Below are 22,412 nucleotides of genomic sequence, written 5' to 3'. Positions count from 1 at the left end.
ATTTCCACATTATCTTTTCACATACTTACTCCTATTATTTAAAATTTCTCAAGCAATTCAATTGCTAAATGTTGATTAATTTACTAAGGAGTTACGTACAACTTACACATATTTTCTATAATGCTGTTATAGTAGTAATATTTAAAATTAAAATTCTACTTTAATAATGTATGCTAAATTTTAATATTTTTTATTGTGTAAATGAAAGTCTAATTAAAAAATTATAAATTTCAACCATGAAGATCACAAAAATACTTTAAAATTAGAGTTTCATTTTCCTATCTCACTCACTATCCCAGATGTCTCTTCCTTTTACCACTTGTTTTCATAAAAGACTCACATTTTTTATTTTTAAATTTAATCTCAACAAAAACACCAATAATAAGAGAGAGAGAGAAAAAATGACCACTGGTGTGTGTGCGGATGGATGCAGCGCATGTCTGCGAGGACACGTGGAAATCAAAACTATGGCTGACAAGACAACATGCGAATTTCTGGTGCACAAATGCGAGCCATTCGGTCGGGCCCACAAGAAATCAAACTTCAATCAATTTATTTTTTAATTTAAATAAAAACAAAAAATAATGGCTCTGTTCTGTTCCTTTGCGCTGCGCCTCGTAAAGGCTGACTGACAAAAAACCATTGGCGGGTGGAAGCTTTGAGAGAGTCAGAGGTAACTAACCCATTCTCCAAATTTTCCAAATTTCTAATCTTTTATGTGCATATCTTAGTTTTCCCAGCTCAGCTTTATCTGAATTTCACAGTCTAATCGCTGTTTTGTTTGTTTAATCCTGCCCTCTCCCAAATCCCAATTATTCTGATGTAAGTAGCAAATTCTGGTTCTTTTTATGAAGGGGTCATCAAGTTTTTTTTTTTTTTTTCATTTGGAGGGGGGGAGGGGGTTAATTTTAGTGTTTTGCCGTTTTGGTGATGAAACTGAGTTCAGGGCTGACTTAAAATTTTAAGGTGTAAGGGTTTTAATGCTAAATTAGTACATATTTGGTTTCATGTTTGGTTATCCAGAATCACGTTGAAATATCAATTACAATAATTTTAGCCAAATGTTCACCGTTTGATTTCTTGTTGAGGAATTGATTTTGACTTGAAGTAATTTTAGGTACTTTTTTTGACCAACTTGCTTTTAGAATTAAAACAGCTAAACATAAATTATATCACTTCAAAGTTAATTTTAACCAAAATCAATTTTGTCAATGCTTACCCAAACGTTTGGAAGGGAAGATGGAAATAATACTGGAGAGGATTTTTGTACTTTTTAAGTGGGATTCACACCTTTCACCCTCTACTTTAATTAAAAAATTTATCTTCTATTTTCATCCTCTAAATCAAACACACCATAAGAGATGGTGGTGCAAGGATAGTGGATTTAGTTGGCCCAAAACTTGTACACCTAAACCTCCCTAGATGCTAGAGATAATTAGAGATGTTGGTCTCTTATTCTATGTTTTGTGATGCCTGCTATCAAAATTCTAGAGCTTTACTGGAATTTCGGCTCAGAAATATGTACATATTTGGTATCCTTAACCTTTTGATGGTCATATAATCAATATCAGTTTAACTGCAGGTAACTGAGTTGAGAGATTATCAAAGTCCGTCAGCAGCACTTGATCTGCATAGAACGTGTCCAATTGTGTAAAAAGTCTGAAATACTATACTATATTTATACATTCTCCAGCTACTAGTGAGACCTTCTTGGATATCTGTTTCGATACAATAATGGCTCTTCCCGGTTCCCTGCAGTTGTCCCATGGATTGGGACTTTGCAGGAACCTGGACTGCAATAAACATTCGGTACAGAAGTTCTCTATAATTCTGTATTCTTTGTGCAAGGTTCATTATTTTTGCATCTGTTTTCACCTTCATATCACTTTATGGTTTACAGAGGGCAGCGGATCATGGCAAATTACATTTATATAGTGCAGGTCCTTCATATCCTATTTCGGTATGTTCTTAAAATATAGTGATATGGTCTTGTTGCTTGCTGCTAACTTGTGGAATTGGTGTGCCAAAATATTTTCATGGTATTGTTATAAAATTTTAGCATGACACGGTGATATGTCTTTTTTACTTTTTGAATTATAGACTTGTTATTGTTGAGTTTTGTTTCTATACAATTTCTTGTCTTTTATCATGTTTTTGTCTTGGGAGTTTTTATTTTTTTTGTGGTTTGATCTATAATAAGAGAAAAAGGTGAAAGTAGTAGAAATGAGAATGTTAAGATGGATGTGTGACCACATAAGAAAGGACATACAATGAAATGATTGTACACGATGAAGTATTGGTGTGACACCAATAGAAGAAATGGTGACAAATAAAGACCACTGGAAGCACCAGTGAGCAAAGTAGTTTGCATGGCTGTAGTCCTATGAAATGGGTAAGGGGATTTTATGGTGAATAATACTTTCACCAAGCTCAATGGCACCGTGTGATCCATGTAGCCGACTTCACCTAGTGGGACAAGGCTTTTGTTGTTGTTGATCTATAATACACTTAACAGCAAATGGTCTTTTGTGTGGCTTAAAATCCTAGGTTTTCTTTTTACTTCTGTAAATGACTTAGGTCTAGTTTGTATTAGCTTCTAGCTTATGAGAGCTTTTCAATTATAAAGCCCAACTGTTAAAACTTTTCTAAGGTAAGAATATCAAGCTTTGTTAAGTTTATAGGTGCTTATGAAGTAGTTAGATGGGAGAACTCTTTAAAAAGTCAAGGCACGGAAGTTAATTTTAACTTATCAGAGAAGTTTGATTCATTTTTCTCCTTGATTCATTTTGTTTTCATCTCTTATAAGTGTTTGTGGAGAAGTTTACCTAAACTGGCTCTTGTTCTCTTATTCATTAGCATTCTACCTGTTTCTGCAATATTGTCAGGCAATAATGTTGAAGTTGTTCATTGTGTGCCTGGATTCATTGATGACTGAATGTTTACTTTATAGTATTAAAGATAACCTGATAATGTCTTTTCAAAATTAAGAAACTGTACATTCATTTTCTTTTTGTTAGATTCTATTGTAAGACATCTTCTATTGCAGTTCATGAGACAGGAATGCAGGGGTTTTCAACACCTTCGTCATATAAACAGGCCAGCACATACATTATCTTGCAAATCCCGCTCTTTTAAGTGTCATTGTTTTTTAGGCCAACCAAATGAGCTTCCTGCTGTTAAGGTGGCTGCTACAGTGTTGGCTAGGTAATTTTTGTGTTTTTACTGCCAATAAGTGTACAAATATAAGCAATCTACTTGTTTTTTTTTTTTTTTGTATATGTTAAGATTACAATGTTTTAGATATAGAAGGATGAAGAGAGATAAAAGAGAATGAAGTGATACTTGAAATTAATTGAGATGTATTACAATGTATTGATTTGTTCATAAAACTTAAGAGTACTAATCCTTATTTCTACTAATCATAATCCTATCTAAGTTAACAAATCATGATATGATTAGGAAATATGGTAACCAATCCTAAGTGATAATAAGGAAACAACGAACTAATTCTAGAGGATAATCTAAGATATGAAAGGATATATTATTGGATACTTCCATGTATTCTAAAGTATACACTTATGTTATGTATTTTTATGCAGGTCTTGTAATGTGTTACAAAATAGTCCTACCATAGTAAAGTTGATTCCTGCAGTTGGTGTTATCATTTTTGCAGTATGGGGTGTTGGTCCATTATTGTTTCAGACAAGGAAATTACTTTTCCAGGTTATATTACAGATATTCTACTTTTCATCCTTGCATTAGCTGATTCAATGTAATTAATACCTAAGTTTGATATTGCAGAGGAGTGATAGTAGTTGGAAGAGAAGTACCACTTACTATATAATAACTTCTTACCTTCAGCCATTACTGTTATGGACTGGAGCAATACTTATTTGCAGGTTTCTCTGTTATGACAATAACTTTAACAGATTCTGAATACATTATATTTTTCTTTGTTGTGCCTATTCTCCTGTACTGAATTGTTAACAAATTGCAGAGCATTGGAGCCATTAATCCTACCTTCAGAAACTAGCCAGGTTGTTAAGGAACGACTTTTGAATTTTGTAAGATCATTATCAACAGTACTGGCCTTCGCCTATTGTTTGTCAAGGTGCACCTATTTTCTCGTATTCATTTGATCTCTTGAAACTGATGAATAATTTGGTCACCTAATTATGCACCTAAGCACTTAAGTTCTTTGGGCTTTTCTTCCTCTTTTAGGAGAAAACTTGTCTGATTTTCTTTTGTTATGACAAATTGTGATACCTTACATTTTTATTGTCTCATGGCTTTTTATTTGCTTTATGATGGAACCATTCAACTATAATTCGTTCAAGATTATCATTTTTGTAGCCAGCTTGAGTACTTCAGTCTGATTTTGGGTTCAAACTTAAAATGCTTACTAAGTTTTTCTTCCATAAACTAATTGTGCAATACTGTTGTGCAGTGTAATTCAGCAAGCGCAGAAATTCTTAGCAGAGAGTACTGATGCAAGTGAGACGAGAAATGTCTGTATCTTTTCTTTTTTAATAGACAGCTGACATTATAGTTGTATGAAGTTTAACATGATAAATATATTGTCAACTCCATTTATGTTATTACCTGTTGGCTGTCATAAATTTAATTGCTATTATTATTATGACTCTATTGAAACTTGATTTTTCAATCAGTCAGCCAGTGACATTAGTTGGGCAATATAGTTGCCCAGCTATATAATGATGTGAAATTTTTCAGCTTTTGGATTTAGCATTTCTCCCTATCAATTTGTTTTACACATTCTGAAGATTATCAATCTGCTAAACTTCTATCTACAGAAGAATATGTAGAACTGAGAACTTTTGAATATATGGTGGCTATATCTTTTTCTATGTACATAGGCTAAAACAATTCATCATGGGTGTGTATGTATTTATTTGATATATCATTTATGGAAGACCAATAGCTTGGCAACTGCAATGCCAATTGAAGATAATTGTAAAAAATTGGATTTTGGTGTATTGCTTTGTTATTAGTTATGGTTAAATTCAATGACATAGTAAATTGTCTGTCATTGTTAGATGGGATTCCAATTTGCTGGCAAAGCTGTTTACTCTGCGGTATGGATAGCTGCCTTTTCACTGTTCATGGAATTGCTGGGCTTCTCTACCCAGAAATGGGTTACTGCAGGAGGTCTTGGGACAGTTTTGTTGACCCTTGCTGGTCGTGAGGTGTGGGATTTATCATTGCTTCTAAACATCACAGTTCACTTGTATTTTAGTGGCCAAAATGTTATTGTGGCACCTGTTGATGTTAAATGATATTTGTTTAGATATTTACAAACTTCCTTTCGAGTGTGATGATTCATGCAACCCGGCCTTTTGTGGTTAATGAATGGATTCAAACAAAGATTGAAGGATATGAGGTTTCTGGTACCGTCGAGGTGTGTTATACTGCACCTTTTAACCTTTGAATGTGGGAATTACTTACATTAAATATGTACCATATGTTTTTGTGTAATAACTTAACAGATGGAAATTATGAAATATGGTGTAGTGCTTGATACCCTTGAGTCATTCTTTTGAGCATTGATGTTTTCATGCTATGCAGCATGTTGGCTGGTGGTCACCAACAATTATTAGAGGTGAAGATCGTGAAGCTGTTCACATTCCAAACCACAAATTTACAGTGAATGTTGTGCGGAACCTTAGTCAAAAAACACATTGGCGTATCAAAACCCATCTAGCCATTAGTCATTTGGATGTAAATAAGATTAATGTAAGAAACAGTTTTATTGTTTATAGTTAATTGTTTTTCACCAACATTGAGCATTTAATGATAATTTTCCCTGTGATGTGACAAATGGTTTAATGCTTCTGCAGAACATTGTTGCTGACATGAGGAAAGTCTTAGCCAAAAATCCTCAAGTTGAGCAGCAGAGGTTGCACAGGAGAGTGTTTTTGGACAACATAAATCCTGAAAATCAGGCACTTTTGGTTAGTATGAAGTATTTAATCTTGCAAACCAATGATTCTGTGCTAATTGACGGGGATCTTAAATACAATTTTATTCTATATTCCTCTTTTATATAAATAGTTAGCTACAGTACATCATATGCCATAAACAATTTATCGATGAAGAATTCATTCTGTACTTTACATTTTATAGATTAACTTGGCTTTCAGTTCCAGATGTGTCTTTTTTAATCTGTGATTTAACTTGGCTTTCAGTTCCAGATGTGTCTTTCTATAGTCATGATTCATGCTTTAAACGCTACCCCTGGACTTCGCTGTGATTCACTTATTTGAAAAATGATAAGAGAGCAGCAATCAGTTTCTCTATTTATGCTTTATATTTAGATCAGTTTTAATTTAGTTTGATGTTTCATGGTAAATATCATGTTTAAATACTTAGGATACTTTTGTTAATGCTGTATTCACTGTCCAAAATAGGGTTTTTAGAAAATTTTCATCCCTAAACCTTAAAAATAGTTAACGAATACTTAAAACAAATAAGTTGATAGTCTACATGGTTTAGTGTCTAAACCTAATAAAAGTACTATAAGGGACTCAGTACATACCTGCTTTTGTTACATGTGCATCTATCGTGTTCAATTGGATTTCCATGCTTACATTTAACTGATTGGAACTTTCATCAAACCAGACTATTGCCACGTTTATCTATGTAATATCCAGCAGTATTATATATTTATTACATTTCTTATCTATGATTTTCACAGATTCTGGTGTCGTGTTTTGTTAAGACCTCACATTTTGAAGAATATCTGTGTGTTAAGGTATGATAACTTCCATATTTATCTAGAATATCTGCTGTGAGATAAGGCATCTCATAAACTATAATATTTCTTTCTATTTAGTATTATTGATCAAGGATTTAGCTGATTTTTCATCTATTGAATTTTGAAAAATAGGAAGCTGTACTGTTGGATCTTCTTAGAGTTATTGGCCATCACCGAGCCCGACTTGCCACACCAGTCCGTACCCTGCAGAAAATATACAGTGATGCTGACTTGGAGAACATACCATTTGCAGATTCGACATTTGGTCGTGGTGCTGGGACAGTACCTAACCGTCCATTATTAGTGATCGAACCATCTTATAAGATCAATGGAGATGATAAGAAAAGTCGATCGGCACGGCCAGCTGTTGATCAAGATAACAAGACAGCTACGCGAACCAAAGTTGACACTGAGGGGGATAACAAAGTTGTGACACCTAACTCTGATGCAAATGGAAACTCTAAGACAGTTGTGACTCCTAACTCTGATGCAAATGGAAACTCTAAGACAGTTGTGACACCCAAACCTGATCCTGAAGTGGGTGAAAACAAGCCACTGAAATCAGATTCAAGCAGGGAGAACGTGGAGGTGCCAGAATCTCCTTCTAAATCCAAAGTTACTGGTTTGGTAGTGGATAATTCAGCCCAGAAGGACGTAGATGTCAAACAAGCCAAGGTTCATACCACTAAAAACACAAAGCCAAATATTGACTCTGACAATGTAGTGTCCTCCTCCTCAACTAACAATGCTGACAAAACTGGTGGATTTAATACGAATATGCCAATGAAACAGCAAGGGGAAAAGAAACCTGCTGCACAGCCTCATGCATCCAGGACTGTTCTTGAAGAGAATATAGTACTAGGTGTTGCATTGGAGGGATCAAAGAGGACACTTCCCATTGATGAAGAGATTGACAATGTGACATCTCGAGAGGCAAAGGAAATGGCTGCATTGCAGAGTGGAAATGGATCTCCAAAGGCTCCAGATGGAAATGACAACTAGTTATTATAAGCAGCGAGTTCGACTAGTTAGCTCGTGTTTGCATTGCAGTTACGTCCAATGTAACTCCAATCCAACACCACTCTTGTTTCTACTTTTGTACATTGGAAAGTGGGAAATGTTTGTTCAACGGGATTACAACGGTTTTCCAAACACATCCTTAGTTGTTTGAAAGCTATGTTCCAAGTCCAACAGTACACTGCTTTGAACCAGTTTCCCACCCCTAGGAAGTTGTATGTATTATCACTTCCATGTGTCACACCCCTTTTACAAAGGACTCGAGCTGTATTGTCATATCTCTTCATTTTTTGCTGTTTCAGCAATATATGGAAAATGGCTTTCATCAATTATTGGATTATACTGTCAAATTGTTTATTATGGATTTTTTTTTTACTAGAAGATCATCCACAAATGAATAGTTATAAAATTTGGATGTACACTTCATTTTTAAAGAACATCAGAAAGTAATGGATTGTAAACACAACCTTGTGTAAATAAGTGTCAATTGTTCTGAACAAATATAATTTATTTTTCAAGAATAAAATATGATTTTCATCCTCATAAATATAAAAATATTCAGGAATTGTCTCTATAAATTTTTAATGCATTTTTCTCCTCACAAAATAGAAACAAATCACTTTTTGGTGGTAAAATTTTTTTACTAATATAAATGTGACGCCTTTCATATTAGTGATGTGATATAACCTATGTACAAAAATAATATATGGAGGTTTAGACAATTCAAATCTTGTTTCGCCTCTAATAATGGTATATTTTAATTTTACAAAACAAAAACAAAAAATGTAAGGAAAATTTTAAAGAAACAAATTTTGAATATTTTCATAAAAAAAATATTTTAATGATTTTTCAAATTATAACAACAATATACGCTCAATTTTGAAGTGGATGAAAACTGGCTGCATTGGATGGAAAACTCTCTAGATTCGTTGCTATTATTCCCGTGTTCATGTGCTATAAATAAAATAAACTCATCTTTGTGGGAATTTAAAAAAATGTCACCGCGTTGAGTTGTAAGGCGCAGGTGTTATTGGGTTGCATTTTTCATGTGCCTATGATACTTTCCAGCGGTGCTAATGGGAGTACTATACAAGTATCTTGTATAAAACCACCCTTAAAATATGTGGTTTTAAATGTGTATGGGAGCACTAATGCACTATTACCAACCCTTATCATGTGGGCGGGTCTAATCAGAGATCATTATGGGAATTTCATAAAAAAAAGGCTTTTACAAATACTAGTATGTAGGAGTTTCTAATGTTTTGTTGGCTGGTCTCTAAGGTATGGTGTGATAATGGCTTTTAATAAGGCAGTGTGCTACTCTGACTCAGCAAATAATTGAGTTAGTTGATTGAGGATGAACTCTCTATTTTCCATCACTAAAGCGATAAAGCGCAAATGATAAAATATTATTTGCAATGGGATTTGAATTGCTGTTTGTTTCATATTTGGAGAAAAAGAAATTAATGTTTTGCTCAATGTTCCTTCAAGCATGGCTCATTTGCTTCTAGTAGATGAGACGGTGTATCTCCTAACTAGTCTTTTTAATCATTTAAATTATGCTTTAATTTTTTGGTAAGTAACTTTATTTCCTTACAAAATTATTTTTAATTATTGATAATTTTTTAAAAATATTAAAATTGAATATAGAAACAAAGATGAAAAATAGATTGAAAAATATAAGTTAAAAAAAACATCCTAAAAATATTATCATCGAAATATAATTCCTAAAACAATTTTCATTCAAGATAGTTATTCCAATTTATATAGAAAAAAAAGGGATAATTACATAACCTATAATCTCCTCTATTTTCAATTCTTCTCAAGGTAGATCATATAAATCACATACACCGCATAAATGGAAGACCGATCATATAAATCACATACACCGCATAAATGGAAGACCTCTGAGTGACTATCTAAAAATATTATCCAATTAATTGTTTAAATTGAAAATATATTACTTAGATTATATAATTTGCCTAATTTACATTATTAGTATATAATTACACAATATATAATTTTAATTATTTACATTATTAATATTTATTATTTTTAACAATGTCATTAAATGTAAATTTTGGTCTGAGAAATTCATGACTAATTTTACTTTAAATTTAACCAAAATATACAAACTTTAAAAGACAAAAAAGATTATATTAAAAATTATATTGATAATTTATAAATTATGATTGAATGAGGTGTAAAAGGCTTCACAATTAAACTCAACTTTTAATAGTAAAAACTAGATAAAAATGAAAAAAAACCTACAAGGAAGAGAGAGAGAGAGATTGGCGCCAAAGTTGGTTAGGGAGAATGGACACGTGTCAGCTGATGCGGAAATTAAGGGAGGCAGGCAAAGCACGCGAATTAAGAGGCCGAATGTGCTATATAAAGAATTTGTTAAGAAGAAGTGAGGGGAGCATGCAGAATAAAAACCTTCTCTCTGATACCTATGTTCTTCCTCTTATTTCCTTGTTGCGTCTCTATCCCTCTGGTTCTAGTTCTCTTCTTAGTCAGCGTGACGTTACTGTCATTTCATTTCAAAAGTGGTATCATAATATATTGTAGCTTCTATTAATACAAAAAGTCTAGTATCTTTCACTAATGTTGCATTGGTGCTTTCATTGTCATCAATGGCTGAGCACAACGACCGCACACGATTACAGCATCTCCAGTCTCAAGTTTCAGCTATTCAAACATGGATGGAGGATCAGCATATTCGTGATAAAAAAATTATAGGACCGCCTCGATGAACTTCAAGCTTTAAACCAAGCTCGGATGGATCTCATGCAATGATTTATCGATTTGTTGATTCAAAGTCAGTCTCATACCATTGGTGGTTCGAACTCAAATCGTGGTACTCCAGGTTCGTCTAACGGCATTCCGGTTACTTTGATTATGACAGTTTCTGCAATTCGAGACATTTCTTTGGGTTTTCCGCATTTTGATGGCAATACACCGGTCTTGGAGTGGATCTTCAAAGCAGAGAAGTTCTTCAATTATCATAACACTCCAGATCTGGATCGAGTTGATATTGCTTCTATTCATTTTGAGAAGGATGTGATTCCTTAGTTTCAGATGTTGCAACGGATGCAAGTTGTGAGCATTTGGGCTGAGTTAACACGTGCTTTGGAAACACAATTTGGTCCTTCACTGTTCGATTGTCCGATGGCAGAATTATTCAAACTTCAACAATCTTGTATAGTTGCTAATTATTATTTGAAGTTTATGGCATCAGCTAATAGATCTGAAGGTTTGACTCCTGAGGCTTTGCGTAATTGTTTTATTAGTGGATTGAACAAAGACATTCGTAGAGATGTTGTTGCTCAAGCTCCTAATGAAACACTTCTATTAAGAAAATTAGTCCTGCTGAAATGCAATTGCGAAGAGAGAAAGGCCTTTGTTATTTTTGTGATGAGAAGTTTTCATTCACTCATAAGTGTCCTAATAGACAACTTTTATTGCTGCAAAATGAGAGTGATGATGTTGAGCTTGAAGGTCATGATAGTAAAGACATAATTGATAATGTGAATGGTAATGCAGAGGTGATTCTTGAAAATCATCACTTATCACTGAATGCATTAAAGGGTGGTAGGGGTGTAGGCATAATTAGGTTTACGGCCTATGTTGATAAGCTTCCAGTTAAGGTTTTGGTGGATGGAGGTAGTTCGGACAATTTTTTATAGCCGAGAGTTGCTAAAGTCCTCAAGCTACCTGTGGAACCAACACCTTCTTTTAAGGTCATGGTGGAGAATGGAAATTACATGGTTACTGAAGGCAAGGTTAGCAAGTAGACTATCAAGGCCCAAAATGCCAGGTTCCAATTACTTGTGTTTTTATTACCCATATCAAGAGCTGATCTCATCTTGGGATCTAGTTGGTTGAAAACTATTGGTCCTCATATTGCAGACTATGATAAGTTGCAGTTGGAGTTTATGTATGATGGCAAGTTCACCACTTTACAAGGAGAAACTAATATGATTCCTGCCTAGGCTCAATTACATCACATTAGGAGAATGTTGAATACAGATGTTATTGCTGAGATATTCACCATGCAATTAATTGAGCCTAATTCAGTGCAATTTCCCTTGGTGGAATTGCCCAATGATATGGAACCTGAATTGGCATTGCTTCTCCATTCTTATAGTGTTGTGTTTGGAACTCCTACTTCATTACCCCCTCCAAGGTCTCATGATCATTATATTCCATTGGTTGAAGGCTCTCAACCTGTTAAGGTCAAACCTTACAGGTATCCTCACAGTCAAAAGGAGGAAATTAAAAAGTAAGTGAATGGTATGCTAGAAGAAGGAATTGTTCAGCCAAGTAAAAGCCCATTCTCATCTCCAATAATCTTGGTCAAGAAGAAATATGGATCATGGAGAGTATGCACGGATTATAGAGCACTAAATGCCATCACTATCAAAGACACATTTCCAATTCCAATTGTTGATGAATTAATTGATGAATTATATGGAGCAGTTTTTTTTTCTAAGTTGGATTTGAGATCTGGCTATCACCAAATTCTTATTAATCCTGAAGATAGATACAAGACTGCTTTTAGAACACACCATGGTCACTTTGAGTGATTGGTTATGCCTTTTGGCTTGACCAATGCACCGACAACTTTTCAAAGTTTGATGAATGATATTTTCAAAGGAGCATTGAGGAGATTTGTTTTGTTTTTTTTTTATGACATCCTTATATTCAATTCTAACTGGAAGGATCATTTGTCTCATTTGGAAGTGGTGCTAAATACCTTGAAGCAACATTAGCTAATTGCTAGATTCTCTAAATGTGCATTTGGAGTTAGAGAAATTGATTATTTGGGTCACACTTTTTCAGGAGTTGGTGTAGCTATGGAAACAACGAAACTACAAGCTGTGTTGAATTGGTCATTACCTACATCTCTCAAGCAGCTGAGAAGATTTTTAGGCATGACAGGTTATTACAGGAGGTTTGTGAAAAGTTATGCTACAATAGCAGTACCTTTAACTGATCTTTTAAAGAAGGATTCATTTAAGTGGTCTGCAAGCACCACTAATGCAATTAATCAATTGAAGGAGGCTATGACTTTAGCTCCAGTCTTAGCTATTCCGAATTTCAAAGAACCCTTTATGTTAGATACTAATGTCTTAGGAATTGGAATTGGGGCAGTTTTGAGTCAAGTTGAGCACCCAATAGCATATTTTTCAAAAAAATTGTCATCTAGAATGCAAAAACAATCTGCCTACATTAGAGAATTTTATGTTATTACTCAAGCATTGGCTAAGTTTCAGCATTATTTGTTGGGCCATAAATTCATTATCAGAACTGATCAGAAAAGTTTAAAGAAGTTGTTAGAGCAACGATTGCAAACTCCGAAGCAACAGTAGTGGCTTCCCAAATTTTAGGGATATGACTTTGTTATTCAGTATAAGCCGGGTAGAGAGAATATACCTGCTGATGCCTTATCAAAAAGTTTATTGATGGCTTGGTCTGAGGCAATAGGGGTATGGATGAATCAGGTAGTCGAATTGTTACAAGAGGATGATAATTTGGCTGCAATATATAAGCAATGCAGGAAAGGTACTATGCAAGGCACTAAGTATATAGTGAAGGATGGATTGTTATTTTGGAAGGATAGAATGATGATTCCTGAGAATCAGGCATTAAAACAATAGATTATGCAGGAGTTTCATGCTTCAAAGATTGGTGGTCATGAGGGAGTTACCAAGTCAGTATCCTGGATATGTAAGCAGTTTTATTGGCCAAAAATGCAGCAAGACATAAGGGATTTTGTGAAAGAGTGCATTATTTGCCAACGAGCTAAAGTAGAACAAGCATTGTCAGTAGGATTATTACAGTCATTGCCTATTCCCCAAAGAATTTGGGAGGATATTGATATGGATTTCATCACTAATTTTCCATTTTCACATGGTTACTCTACTATCTTAGTTGTGGTGGATAGACTTTAAAAATTTGCTCATTTCATAGCACTTACTTTTAATAGTAAGATTGTGGCAGATGTTTTTATTGCTAATATTGTTAAAATGCATGGGTTTCCTAAGACAATTGTCTCTGATAGAGATCGTGTTTTCATCAGTTCATTTTGGCAGCAGCTGTTCAAAGCATAAGGCACAACTTTGGCCCTGAGTTCTGCTTATCACCCTCAGTCGGATGGCCAAACTGAGGTGTTGAATAAGACATTGGAAATGTATTTGAGATGCTTTGTATTTGATTATCCTAAAGCATGATTTGATATGCTTCCTTGGGCTCAATCCTGGTACAATACTTCATTCCATCATAGCATTGGTATGCCTCCTTTCAAGGCTGTCTTTGGTCGGGATCCACCATCAGTTGTTCCTTATGAGTGCAATTCAAAGGATCCAGCCTCTAAACAAGAATCATTGACTACTAAGGATACCTTGTTGTAGCAGTTGAAACTCAATTTGCTAAGAGCTCAGAATTACATGAAGCAAAATGCCAATAAGAAGAGAAGGGATTATAAGTTAGAAATTGGAGAATTGGCTTTAGTAAAGTTGCAACCATATAGACAACATTTAGTGGCTTTGAGGAAAAATTAGAAACTTAGTATAAAGTACTTTGGCCCATTTGAAGTGATTGAGCGAATTGGGGCAGTAGCATACAAGTGAAAGTTGTCTGAAACAACTTGTATACATCCGGTGTTTCATGTTTCGGTGTTTAAAAAGTTTGTTGGTAGTTCAAAGTAGTCTTACTTACCATTACCACTTACAAAGAGTGTTAATGGTCCAATAGTACAACCCATAACAGTGTTGGATTCAAGGGTTATACTTAGAAGTTCAACACAAGTGAAGCAGGTGTTGATTCAATGGGAGCTTGCAAGTCCAGAGGACCACATGGGAAGATGTTACTTGGGTGGGGACAACTTATCCTCAGTTCAACCTTGAGGACAAGGTTGTTCTTAAAGGGAAGGGTAATGTAACATATGAGAAAGAGAGAGAGAGATTGGCGCCAAAGTTGGTTAGGAAGAATGGACACGTGTCAGCTAATGCAGAAATTAAGGGAGACAGGCAAAACATGCGAATTAAGAGGCCGAATGTGTTATATAAGAAATTTGTTACGAAAAAGTGAGGGGAGCATGCAGAATAGAAACCTTCTCTCTGATACCTCTATTCTTCCTCTGATTTCCTTGTTACGTCTCTATCCCTCTGGTTTTAGTTCTCTTCTTAGTTAGCGTGACGTTACTGGCATTTCATTTCAGAAGTGATATCATAATATACTGTAGCTTCTATTAATACAAAAAGCCCAGTATCTTTCACTAGTGTTGCACACAGCTAATGAAAGTTACCCGTCCTTTATTTTCAACTAAGTGGCTAAATGCCAAAGACAAACGAACTGATCAAAGACTTGGTTATTTAGTCAGCCAGTCGGAAAAAATTGGGACCAAATGGAACACACTTTAGATAAGGCTTCACATCAATTATTTCATCCGCAAAATAATCTGGATCCTTTGCAGATGAAAAATGAACTGCAGAGGCAACAATTTCATTTAACAGCTAGTGAAAGTTACTTCGTTTTCACCAATTGGCTGAAATGCCCAAGACAAATTCAATTGACTCACGAATAGTAAAGAAAAAGACAATACTTTTTTATCAGGGGTCAGGCAAAAATACTATCCAAAATGAAACACTTAACATCAAGTATTCCAACCATTTTGAAATGTCCAAATTTGTAGACCCGACATTGATTAGCCTAGTGTGACGCCCGTGAGACACGCAAATGAGGGCTGACAAATCACAATAGCTATTTCATAAGAGAATAATGATTAAGAAATCAAGGTTCATAGTAATAAAAAATTATCACTCCCAGAAAAAATAAATATTAATAACACTCAGTTACATTATACAAATAACTTAAGATCATAGTAGTCCTAAACCATACAATAATTTCTCCTATAGTAACACCACTAGTATGAAAAGTAAGCTACAATCTAGTTTATAATAATTGAATAATGATAAACAACAATATGGCTCATGTTATTGAATTATAAAATTATAAATTAATAATATGGCTGGCTCCTGCTAAGAATGCCATCATCTGATAAATACATCTCCCACACAATACACAACTAACTCTCAAGCACTCTTATCAAGAACAACATAACAAACTCCATTAGGAATAGGAGTGGAAATAGCTTTTTTATTTTCACTAGATATAATGTTAAATAATAAGACACCGAACTATAAAATACACAGGCTACATCCGTGAGCAATAATAATAATTTAAGTATATACTACTACTAGTCACTACTAAGCTTGGCACATGCAATCAGGAGCTGGATACGTATATATTGATTGTTTTGGCTTCCTCAGCCTTAGTTCCCCTTGTCTATTTTGGTGACCTTCAACCACTGCATCCTGAAACTCTGACCACTCTATGGTTTTATTCAGGAAAAGCTGACCCATCAATGCCATATTTGGCCTTATAGTCTTTAAGTTCAAGTATGTCCGGTGTCCAACCTATCATCATCATCATCATCATCAAAACATTAATTCATGAAAATAAAAATATTGTGGTGATATTTATTGAAACTTCCAAAACAAGAAGCTTTGTTAACGTAATCAGAATTGAAAAGTTTCAACTACAGGTTTCTTTTAAGTAAAATTCCAAATGACAAATTCATTAATGACATTTGATGACATGGACCAAAATGCACCACATAATTAATTCAAAATTTATTTTGGGGCCAACATGAAATAAATGGAATGGATAAGTATAAGTTGTAGACTAGTTTACTAATGGAATGGAATAAGTCTAAGTTGTAGACTAATTTAATTAGGATTCAAGTAGTAAACCCTTGAACTAGTTCATGATTTTCAAGTCCCTAAACTTTTTTTTTTTTAAAATTAGATCCTTGATCTTGTAATTTTTTTTAATTGAGTCACTAGTCTTTTTTAAGACGCCATAAATTGTCATTTTCTGACGATTTGAAACTGCCAAAAAACTATAGGGAATACCTTTTTAGTTTAGGGACTCAATTAAAAATAAAAGTATAAAGAACTATTTGAAAATTCCCAAATAGTACAGACCTAGTTAATAATTTAACCTTCAATTAGAGACATCTAAAAATGCATATAGCACAACTCACCAATGCATTGTGCATATTTCCTGGGGAAGCAGAGATGAAGATGTCACTATGCAAGCCAACATAGTAGTCAAGTGCAGCTAATAGAGAAGCTTTTCCCTTTATCTGAGAACGCTCTTCAGATGAAGCAAGGCTCTTCTTGTCTTCCATCAGAGGAAATAATTCCCTCAAAGTTGAAATCCTTGCCTCTCCACCATAGACCTGAAAAACACAACCAACTTAACTTAAAACCAAGGAAAACATAATCAATTTCCTAAATTATAGAAAATACAAGAACTAATTCAGATGAATGAGTCTCTACTGTGTCAAACCAAGCAACATGTTTTACCTTGTGAGAGGCAAGATATAAACGAGTGCTATTGTCAAATCCCATAGCTGCTAGCAACAATCCAACCTCTTCCGGTGTCATAGGGCAACGGCCTTGACTCCTCAACTCTTCATCAGTGAATTGGGAATTAAGAACCCTCCCTTGCCAAATAACCTGTCTATACTTTGCAAGGGCCAATTTTTCAGCTTTTCCTCCACCAAAATCGCAGGCCGAATGGGCTGCCATATCCTGCCATAAAACAATTTATACACCCAAATTATTAACTTACAGATAAATGCATATATTAGTAGAGCAACAATGTTTTTTCACAAATAAAAGGATAAAACAAAGATGCGAACATTACAAACTTGTACACATAGATGATTATCAAACAAATGAAGAAAGAGTAATACCTTATCAAATCGGAGGTGTAGAACAACAAATTTCCCTGCATTTTTCCTAGCACCTGCACCAGTGACCTCTTGAAGGTAGTTGGAGCCCATTTCTCCAGCTGAGCCTTCAGGATAGCGAAGGCGGCTGATAAGGGCATCTCCAAGTGCTCTGATATGAGGAACAAAGGTTAAAGCTTGGAAGTTGACTTTACAGCGTAGGTGTTGAATATCCATAGGCAAGTTGTCAAAACTCAGTCTGTGAGAAAATGGAGAGATTGCAGCAATACCATAACTGCACCAAATAAAACATAATAATACATTAGAAGTTCATAATTCAGAGAGTATACCATAATGGCTTCGGCACAATATACACCTTAAACTCAACCACATCTTCATAAATAAAGTAGTATACAATAGTCCGCAGCAATATCCAGCATAATCATTGAATCAACTAGTGTTATAATACTTGGACCAGAACTTTTAGGTCATGCATTAGTATTTAATGTAACAAATTCAGGTAGATACCAACCTCTGTAGAACAGGCAAAACATTCTCCAGATACCAATGGGCTGATGCATGCACAGGCGCAGCCTTGATTCGGGTTTCTCGAATAGCCAAGCCATAGTACTCTCTTGTGCTCCAGCTGAACTCTTTAGGCAGCTCTTTAACTATAGAAATATCATCCTTCAATACATCAATGAAATGATCCACATCAAATATATCCATGAAGGAGCTGCAAACAAACATATGCAACCTCAATATTTCATCACACACAATCCATGGGACAAATAAACGCAATGATGGTGTCGGCAATTACCTTGAATCTCGCCATACAGGATTTAATTCAAGGTATGGAATCACCAGAGTAGCATTCAGTATCTTTGCCACAGCAACTGCATCACATATCTACACAAAATAATTAAACACTAAGTCCAAATTATACATCATTTTTCACACATACACACGAGGAAACTTTTGATCTAACTAAAAGGCTTCATATACCTACCCCCATCCTTTGTTGGTTCAAACCTCCATCAAGAAAGACCTGGATATATCCCTCGGACTTCTCTGGTAATGCTGCTTTAATTCAATTGTAAGTCACAGAAAGATCAAATGAGCCAGAACTCCCAGTAGATATACCAAAAATGTTCATGTATTCTCTCAAAGCTATAAGAGCATAAGATTAAATGATAATAATGTCACTCACTTGGCTTATTTGATTCAACATAAGGTTTCCATCCTTGGCTTTCCAGAGGTGACCATATTTCAGAAAGCTGTGATGTAGGCTAAACGAGGAGAAAATAATAAAATACAAAATCAACATCCACAAGCCCGTAAAAGTCACTTGAAAATTGAAATGCATTCACTGCTCAATTAATTCTTACAGTTTCATGTTGCACGGCACTCCTGAGAAGACGTGAGTGCCTAGGTTTTATAGGATTCAGTTCCTGCACATAGTTAATTGCAAGGTGTAAGGCACTAGAAGCCAATAAACTAAAAAATGATAACAAGTGCAGGTACCAAATAACCTAGGTACTAGGTGGCATCAACATAAGCATGTTCCGGAGTCCGGTTCATCTCTAATTCGATGACCATTCTAGTGGCACACCATAGCTCATAGGAATTAAGGGACTCTGACAAGTTACAAGACTGCTAAGAAGTAAGCATCATGTCCATGACAATAAAATGCAATAAATTCACCATCCTAACAAATTCATTGAAAGAAACTTTCCGCAGTATACATGTTAATTTTTTTTTTATTGGTAGATTTTGAAGACACTTTCCGCAGTATGTTAAATTTTTTTTTATTGGTAGAAATTGAAGACACTGTCAAGAGTTTACAATAACTTACTTATATACCATGTTCAACCAACTAATCTCAGCTAGACCCTTACAATATACATGTTAAGTTAACCACAAGGCACAACCGAGCATTATGAAACTTAATTAGTGTGGATGAAAACAAGTAATTTAATATCCTTCCATTGCACATCGTGACGCGTAAGAAAATTTTAATATTTTTCACTCAAAAAAATAACTTACTTATTTTTAATTGGATTTGCTAAAAATTCTAACACGTAACGACAAAAAATCCTCACCCGCCGCTTCCAAAATGAAAAAACGCGGTCCTGAAATCTGTGATCTATAATTAATGGCCTCTTTATTAAGTTCACAAGTGTAACCAACCAAACCAAGTCAATTGAATTCATTAATTAGTACATTAAAAAGTTCTTATTTCTTTCAAGGTACCAAAACGTTCACCAATAAGAAAATCTCAACGAGAGAAACTTCAATCTTTTCATCTTCTTTCTTCTCAATTATACTAAAATCAAACCTCAACACAGGAATTTCTTAACCCCCACCCCCCACAAGAAAAAATTATCAAGCTTCAATTCCTATAATAAACTTCCGTATGCAACTCCAAACATTTCCTTACAATAAGCAAATAACTAAGATTAATTTTTTTTTTTTAAAAAAAAGCAAAACACACCAGTATCTTCTCCATGAACAGTGATTAAACACACCGACAGATGAAAAAAGCTCAAAAAAAAGAAAAAAAAAAGCACTATTGAGAAAGAAAAAACATCAAGGAAAAAAAATTCCTGCTCATCCAAAAATCGGAAATGGGAAAAACTTTCGAAAACTAAAAAAAAAATAAAAAAACATAACTTACCGGAAACGCAGAAGAAGAGAAGGCATGTGTGAAAGTGGAGAAGGACACAAGTGTCGAAAGCACCAATGAAAGAGTAATAACAAGTGTTGTTCCTCTAGAAGGGTGACCCTGATTCAGGTACCCGAGGAGCTCCATGATGATGATGGGTAAAGGAGCTCAATCTCGGATCTGAAAAGTGACCCCTTTTGCCCCCCAGAAGAAAAGAAGCTGAGAATGAATAATGAATAACAAGAACTAATGTAGAAGAAGAGAGAAGAAGAGAGTAAACATGGTGTTCAGAATGATGGTTTTATATATAGTTAAATGTTGTTTGGAGGGTTGTGAAGTGCAGATATGTGTCTGGGCTTGAAGGGCATTAGAGAGAGAGAGAGAGTAAAGGAGTTCACATGGACACCTGGCCTGGTTCACCGAATTGAATAATGATGAGGGATGGCGTCTTTTTCAAGGGGACCCCAATTGATAAAGGAAACAAAGTTAGGATTTTTACGTTAACAAAGGTGAGAATCACGAAGAATAAAGAAAGGGTCACAGGTGTTGAATGCTCATGCAGTGAGTGGTAGATGAAACCGTTGTAGTAGTATTTGTTGTTGCCATTAGCAAAATCATGGACTAATGTAATGCTATGTGTGCAAGGTAGTACCTTTTTCAATAGCCGCCGCACCTTTTTTTTTTCTTCTTTTTAATGTGTGCAAGGTATTTTATTTTATTTTAATGTGTGACCACCGACAACCTCAAAGGTAAATAAAACTTGCTTGGTTGGGTTGGGTCCTTTCTTTTTCTTTCTACCTTCTTCTTCACCAACAAATGGAGAATCTTTCTACCTTTTACTCCCACCAATCACTGAAATAGGAACCAAAATGGAGAGAGGGTTGCTGTTCCTTTTCCTCCGTGCAAGGATTGTAAAGCAAAACAATTCACCATGTTTTTGGATTTATCAGAAGTAGTAGTAAAGTACCTCTCATCACTCATAAGTCATAAGTGAGTGAGTGAGAAACAAATCTACTTATAAGAGTAATTTATGTATAATACGTCGTTTTCTTTTCTTTTTCGTTCTCACATTGCAGTTCTTACCAACAATATCCACCTTTCTATAATACATGGTTTCGTTTTTAGGTGTATAGTTAATTAAAATAATATATTTGTGAAATAAAAACAAAAAAGAAAGGAATCTTAAATAATAATAAAAAAGTAAGGCTAGTAAATCTCAATTAAAAATGAAAAAGAGAACAAATTAAAATTAAAATCTCAATTAGAATTTGGTTAGGGCTTCGTTGTTTTTTTTCTTCTTCTTCTTTCTTTTATTCTTAAACACAAACATGTCTATTTACATTACATTGCTTTCTGAACCTAAATACTTGTCTTCCTCTTATGGCAATAACATTCAACTCTAATTATGAGAATTTCTCGATCTGATTATATTCTTGATATACTTAACGTATTTGCGTAATTGTTTAGTGAATTGATGGCCAATATATATTGACATTAGAATATACGCAACAGTACAACACAAGGAGTAATTGTTTTTTTTTTTTAATTGAGACTGAGAATTGTGGACCTATTTTTTTGTTTCTTTTTTTATTTTATTTTACAAGTGCACTATTTTAATTGACTACGTCAACGATAACGATGTTATGTATTTATACAAAATTTAGTCCTATTTATATTTTATAGTGTATAAATTTAGAAACACGATAACAGTATTTTCATTATTGCGTTACAAAATGGTTTAATATATTCCCTATTTTATGTTAACTAATTTACATTTATATTAATAATTTTTATACTGATAAAAAAATAGAGAAAATTCTTATTCATTTTAGTTTCTCTTCAAATAAATAAGCCATAATTGATATTTACCAAAATATTTATTTTATTTTAGATAATTGATAATATATAATATTAAAATTGAAATATATTCTAACTAAATCTTATTAACGTCATTTTTTTTTGTTTTTTCTTCTTCTGGGAAGGGCTTTACCATTGGAAGTGGACACGAGAAACACTGGATATGGACAAGAAACATAAAAGACGAACTCTCTACACTTTCCATTGGTCGGTTAGAGTTGACAGTCAACATTAACAATTCAGTGCATAACATAAAATATATAAATATTGTGATTCGAAAAATTCCAATGCAT

At 34.3% G+C, this 22,412-nt stretch overlaps 2 protein-coding genes across 5 annotated transcripts; one reads left to right on the top strand and one right to left on the bottom strand.

Moving 5' to 3' along the window:
• The first annotated feature begins 530 nt into the window (after positions 1-530).
• On the top strand, positions 531-8,121 carry LOC100796304 (mechanosensitive ion channel protein 2, chloroplastic). 3 transcript variants are annotated; one of them, XM_003533370.4, is made up of 14 exons: positions 531-673; positions 1,583-1,809; positions 1,901-1,960; positions 3,047-3,204; positions 3,600-3,723; positions 3,802-3,899; positions 3,998-4,111; positions 4,448-4,508; positions 5,058-5,207; positions 5,309-5,419; positions 5,587-5,754; positions 5,859-5,972; positions 6,716-6,772; positions 6,908-8,121. In XM_003533370.4, the coding sequence occupies exons 2-14, from the start codon at positions 1,735-1,737 to the stop codon at positions 7,775-7,777; spliced, it is 2,160 nt and encodes a 719-aa protein (XP_003533418.1). In that variant the 5' UTR covers positions 531-673; positions 1,583-1,734; the 3' UTR covers positions 7,778-8,121. The 3 variants fall into 3 exon arrangements, with proteins under 3 accessions (XP_003533418.1, XP_014617783.1, XP_006587572.1); XM_014762297.3 differs by having other exon boundaries at positions 555-673; positions 1,572-1,809; XM_006587509.4 differs by having other exon boundaries at positions 661-822.
• A 7,650-nt stretch (positions 8,122-15,771) lies between these two features.
• LOC100817796 (O-fucosyltransferase 39) lies at positions 15,772-20,885 on the bottom strand. 2 transcript variants are annotated; one of them, XM_003534191.5, is made up of 10 exons: positions 20,275-20,885; positions 18,986-19,048; positions 18,808-18,886; positions 18,607-18,677; positions 18,418-18,506; positions 18,130-18,333; positions 17,622-17,892; positions 17,230-17,457; positions 16,905-17,102; positions 15,772-16,275 (listed from the first exon to the last, which is right to left on the bottom strand). In XM_003534191.5, exons 1-10 carry the CDS (start codon positions 20,407-20,409, stop codon positions 16,066-16,068), a joined length of 1,548 nt encoding a protein of 515 aa, XP_003534239.1. In that variant the 5' UTR covers positions 20,410-20,885; the 3' UTR covers positions 15,772-16,065. The 2 variants fall into 2 exon arrangements, with proteins under 2 accessions (XP_003534239.1, XP_006587571.1); XM_006587508.4 differs by having other exon boundaries at positions 18,607-18,680; positions 20,275-20,854.
• Between the last annotated feature and the right edge of the window lie 1,527 nt (positions 20,886-22,412).

Source organism: Glycine max, chromosome 9, assembly GCF_000004515.6.
Source record: "Glycine max cultivar Williams 82 chromosome 9, Glycine_max_v4.0, whole genome shotgun sequence".
In the NCBI taxonomy this organism is placed as follows: Eukaryota; Viridiplantae; Streptophyta; class Magnoliopsida; order Fabales; family Fabaceae; genus Glycine; species Glycine max.
Note: the sequence above shows the minus strand (reverse complement) of the source record. Positions and strands in the feature narration are given on the sequence as shown.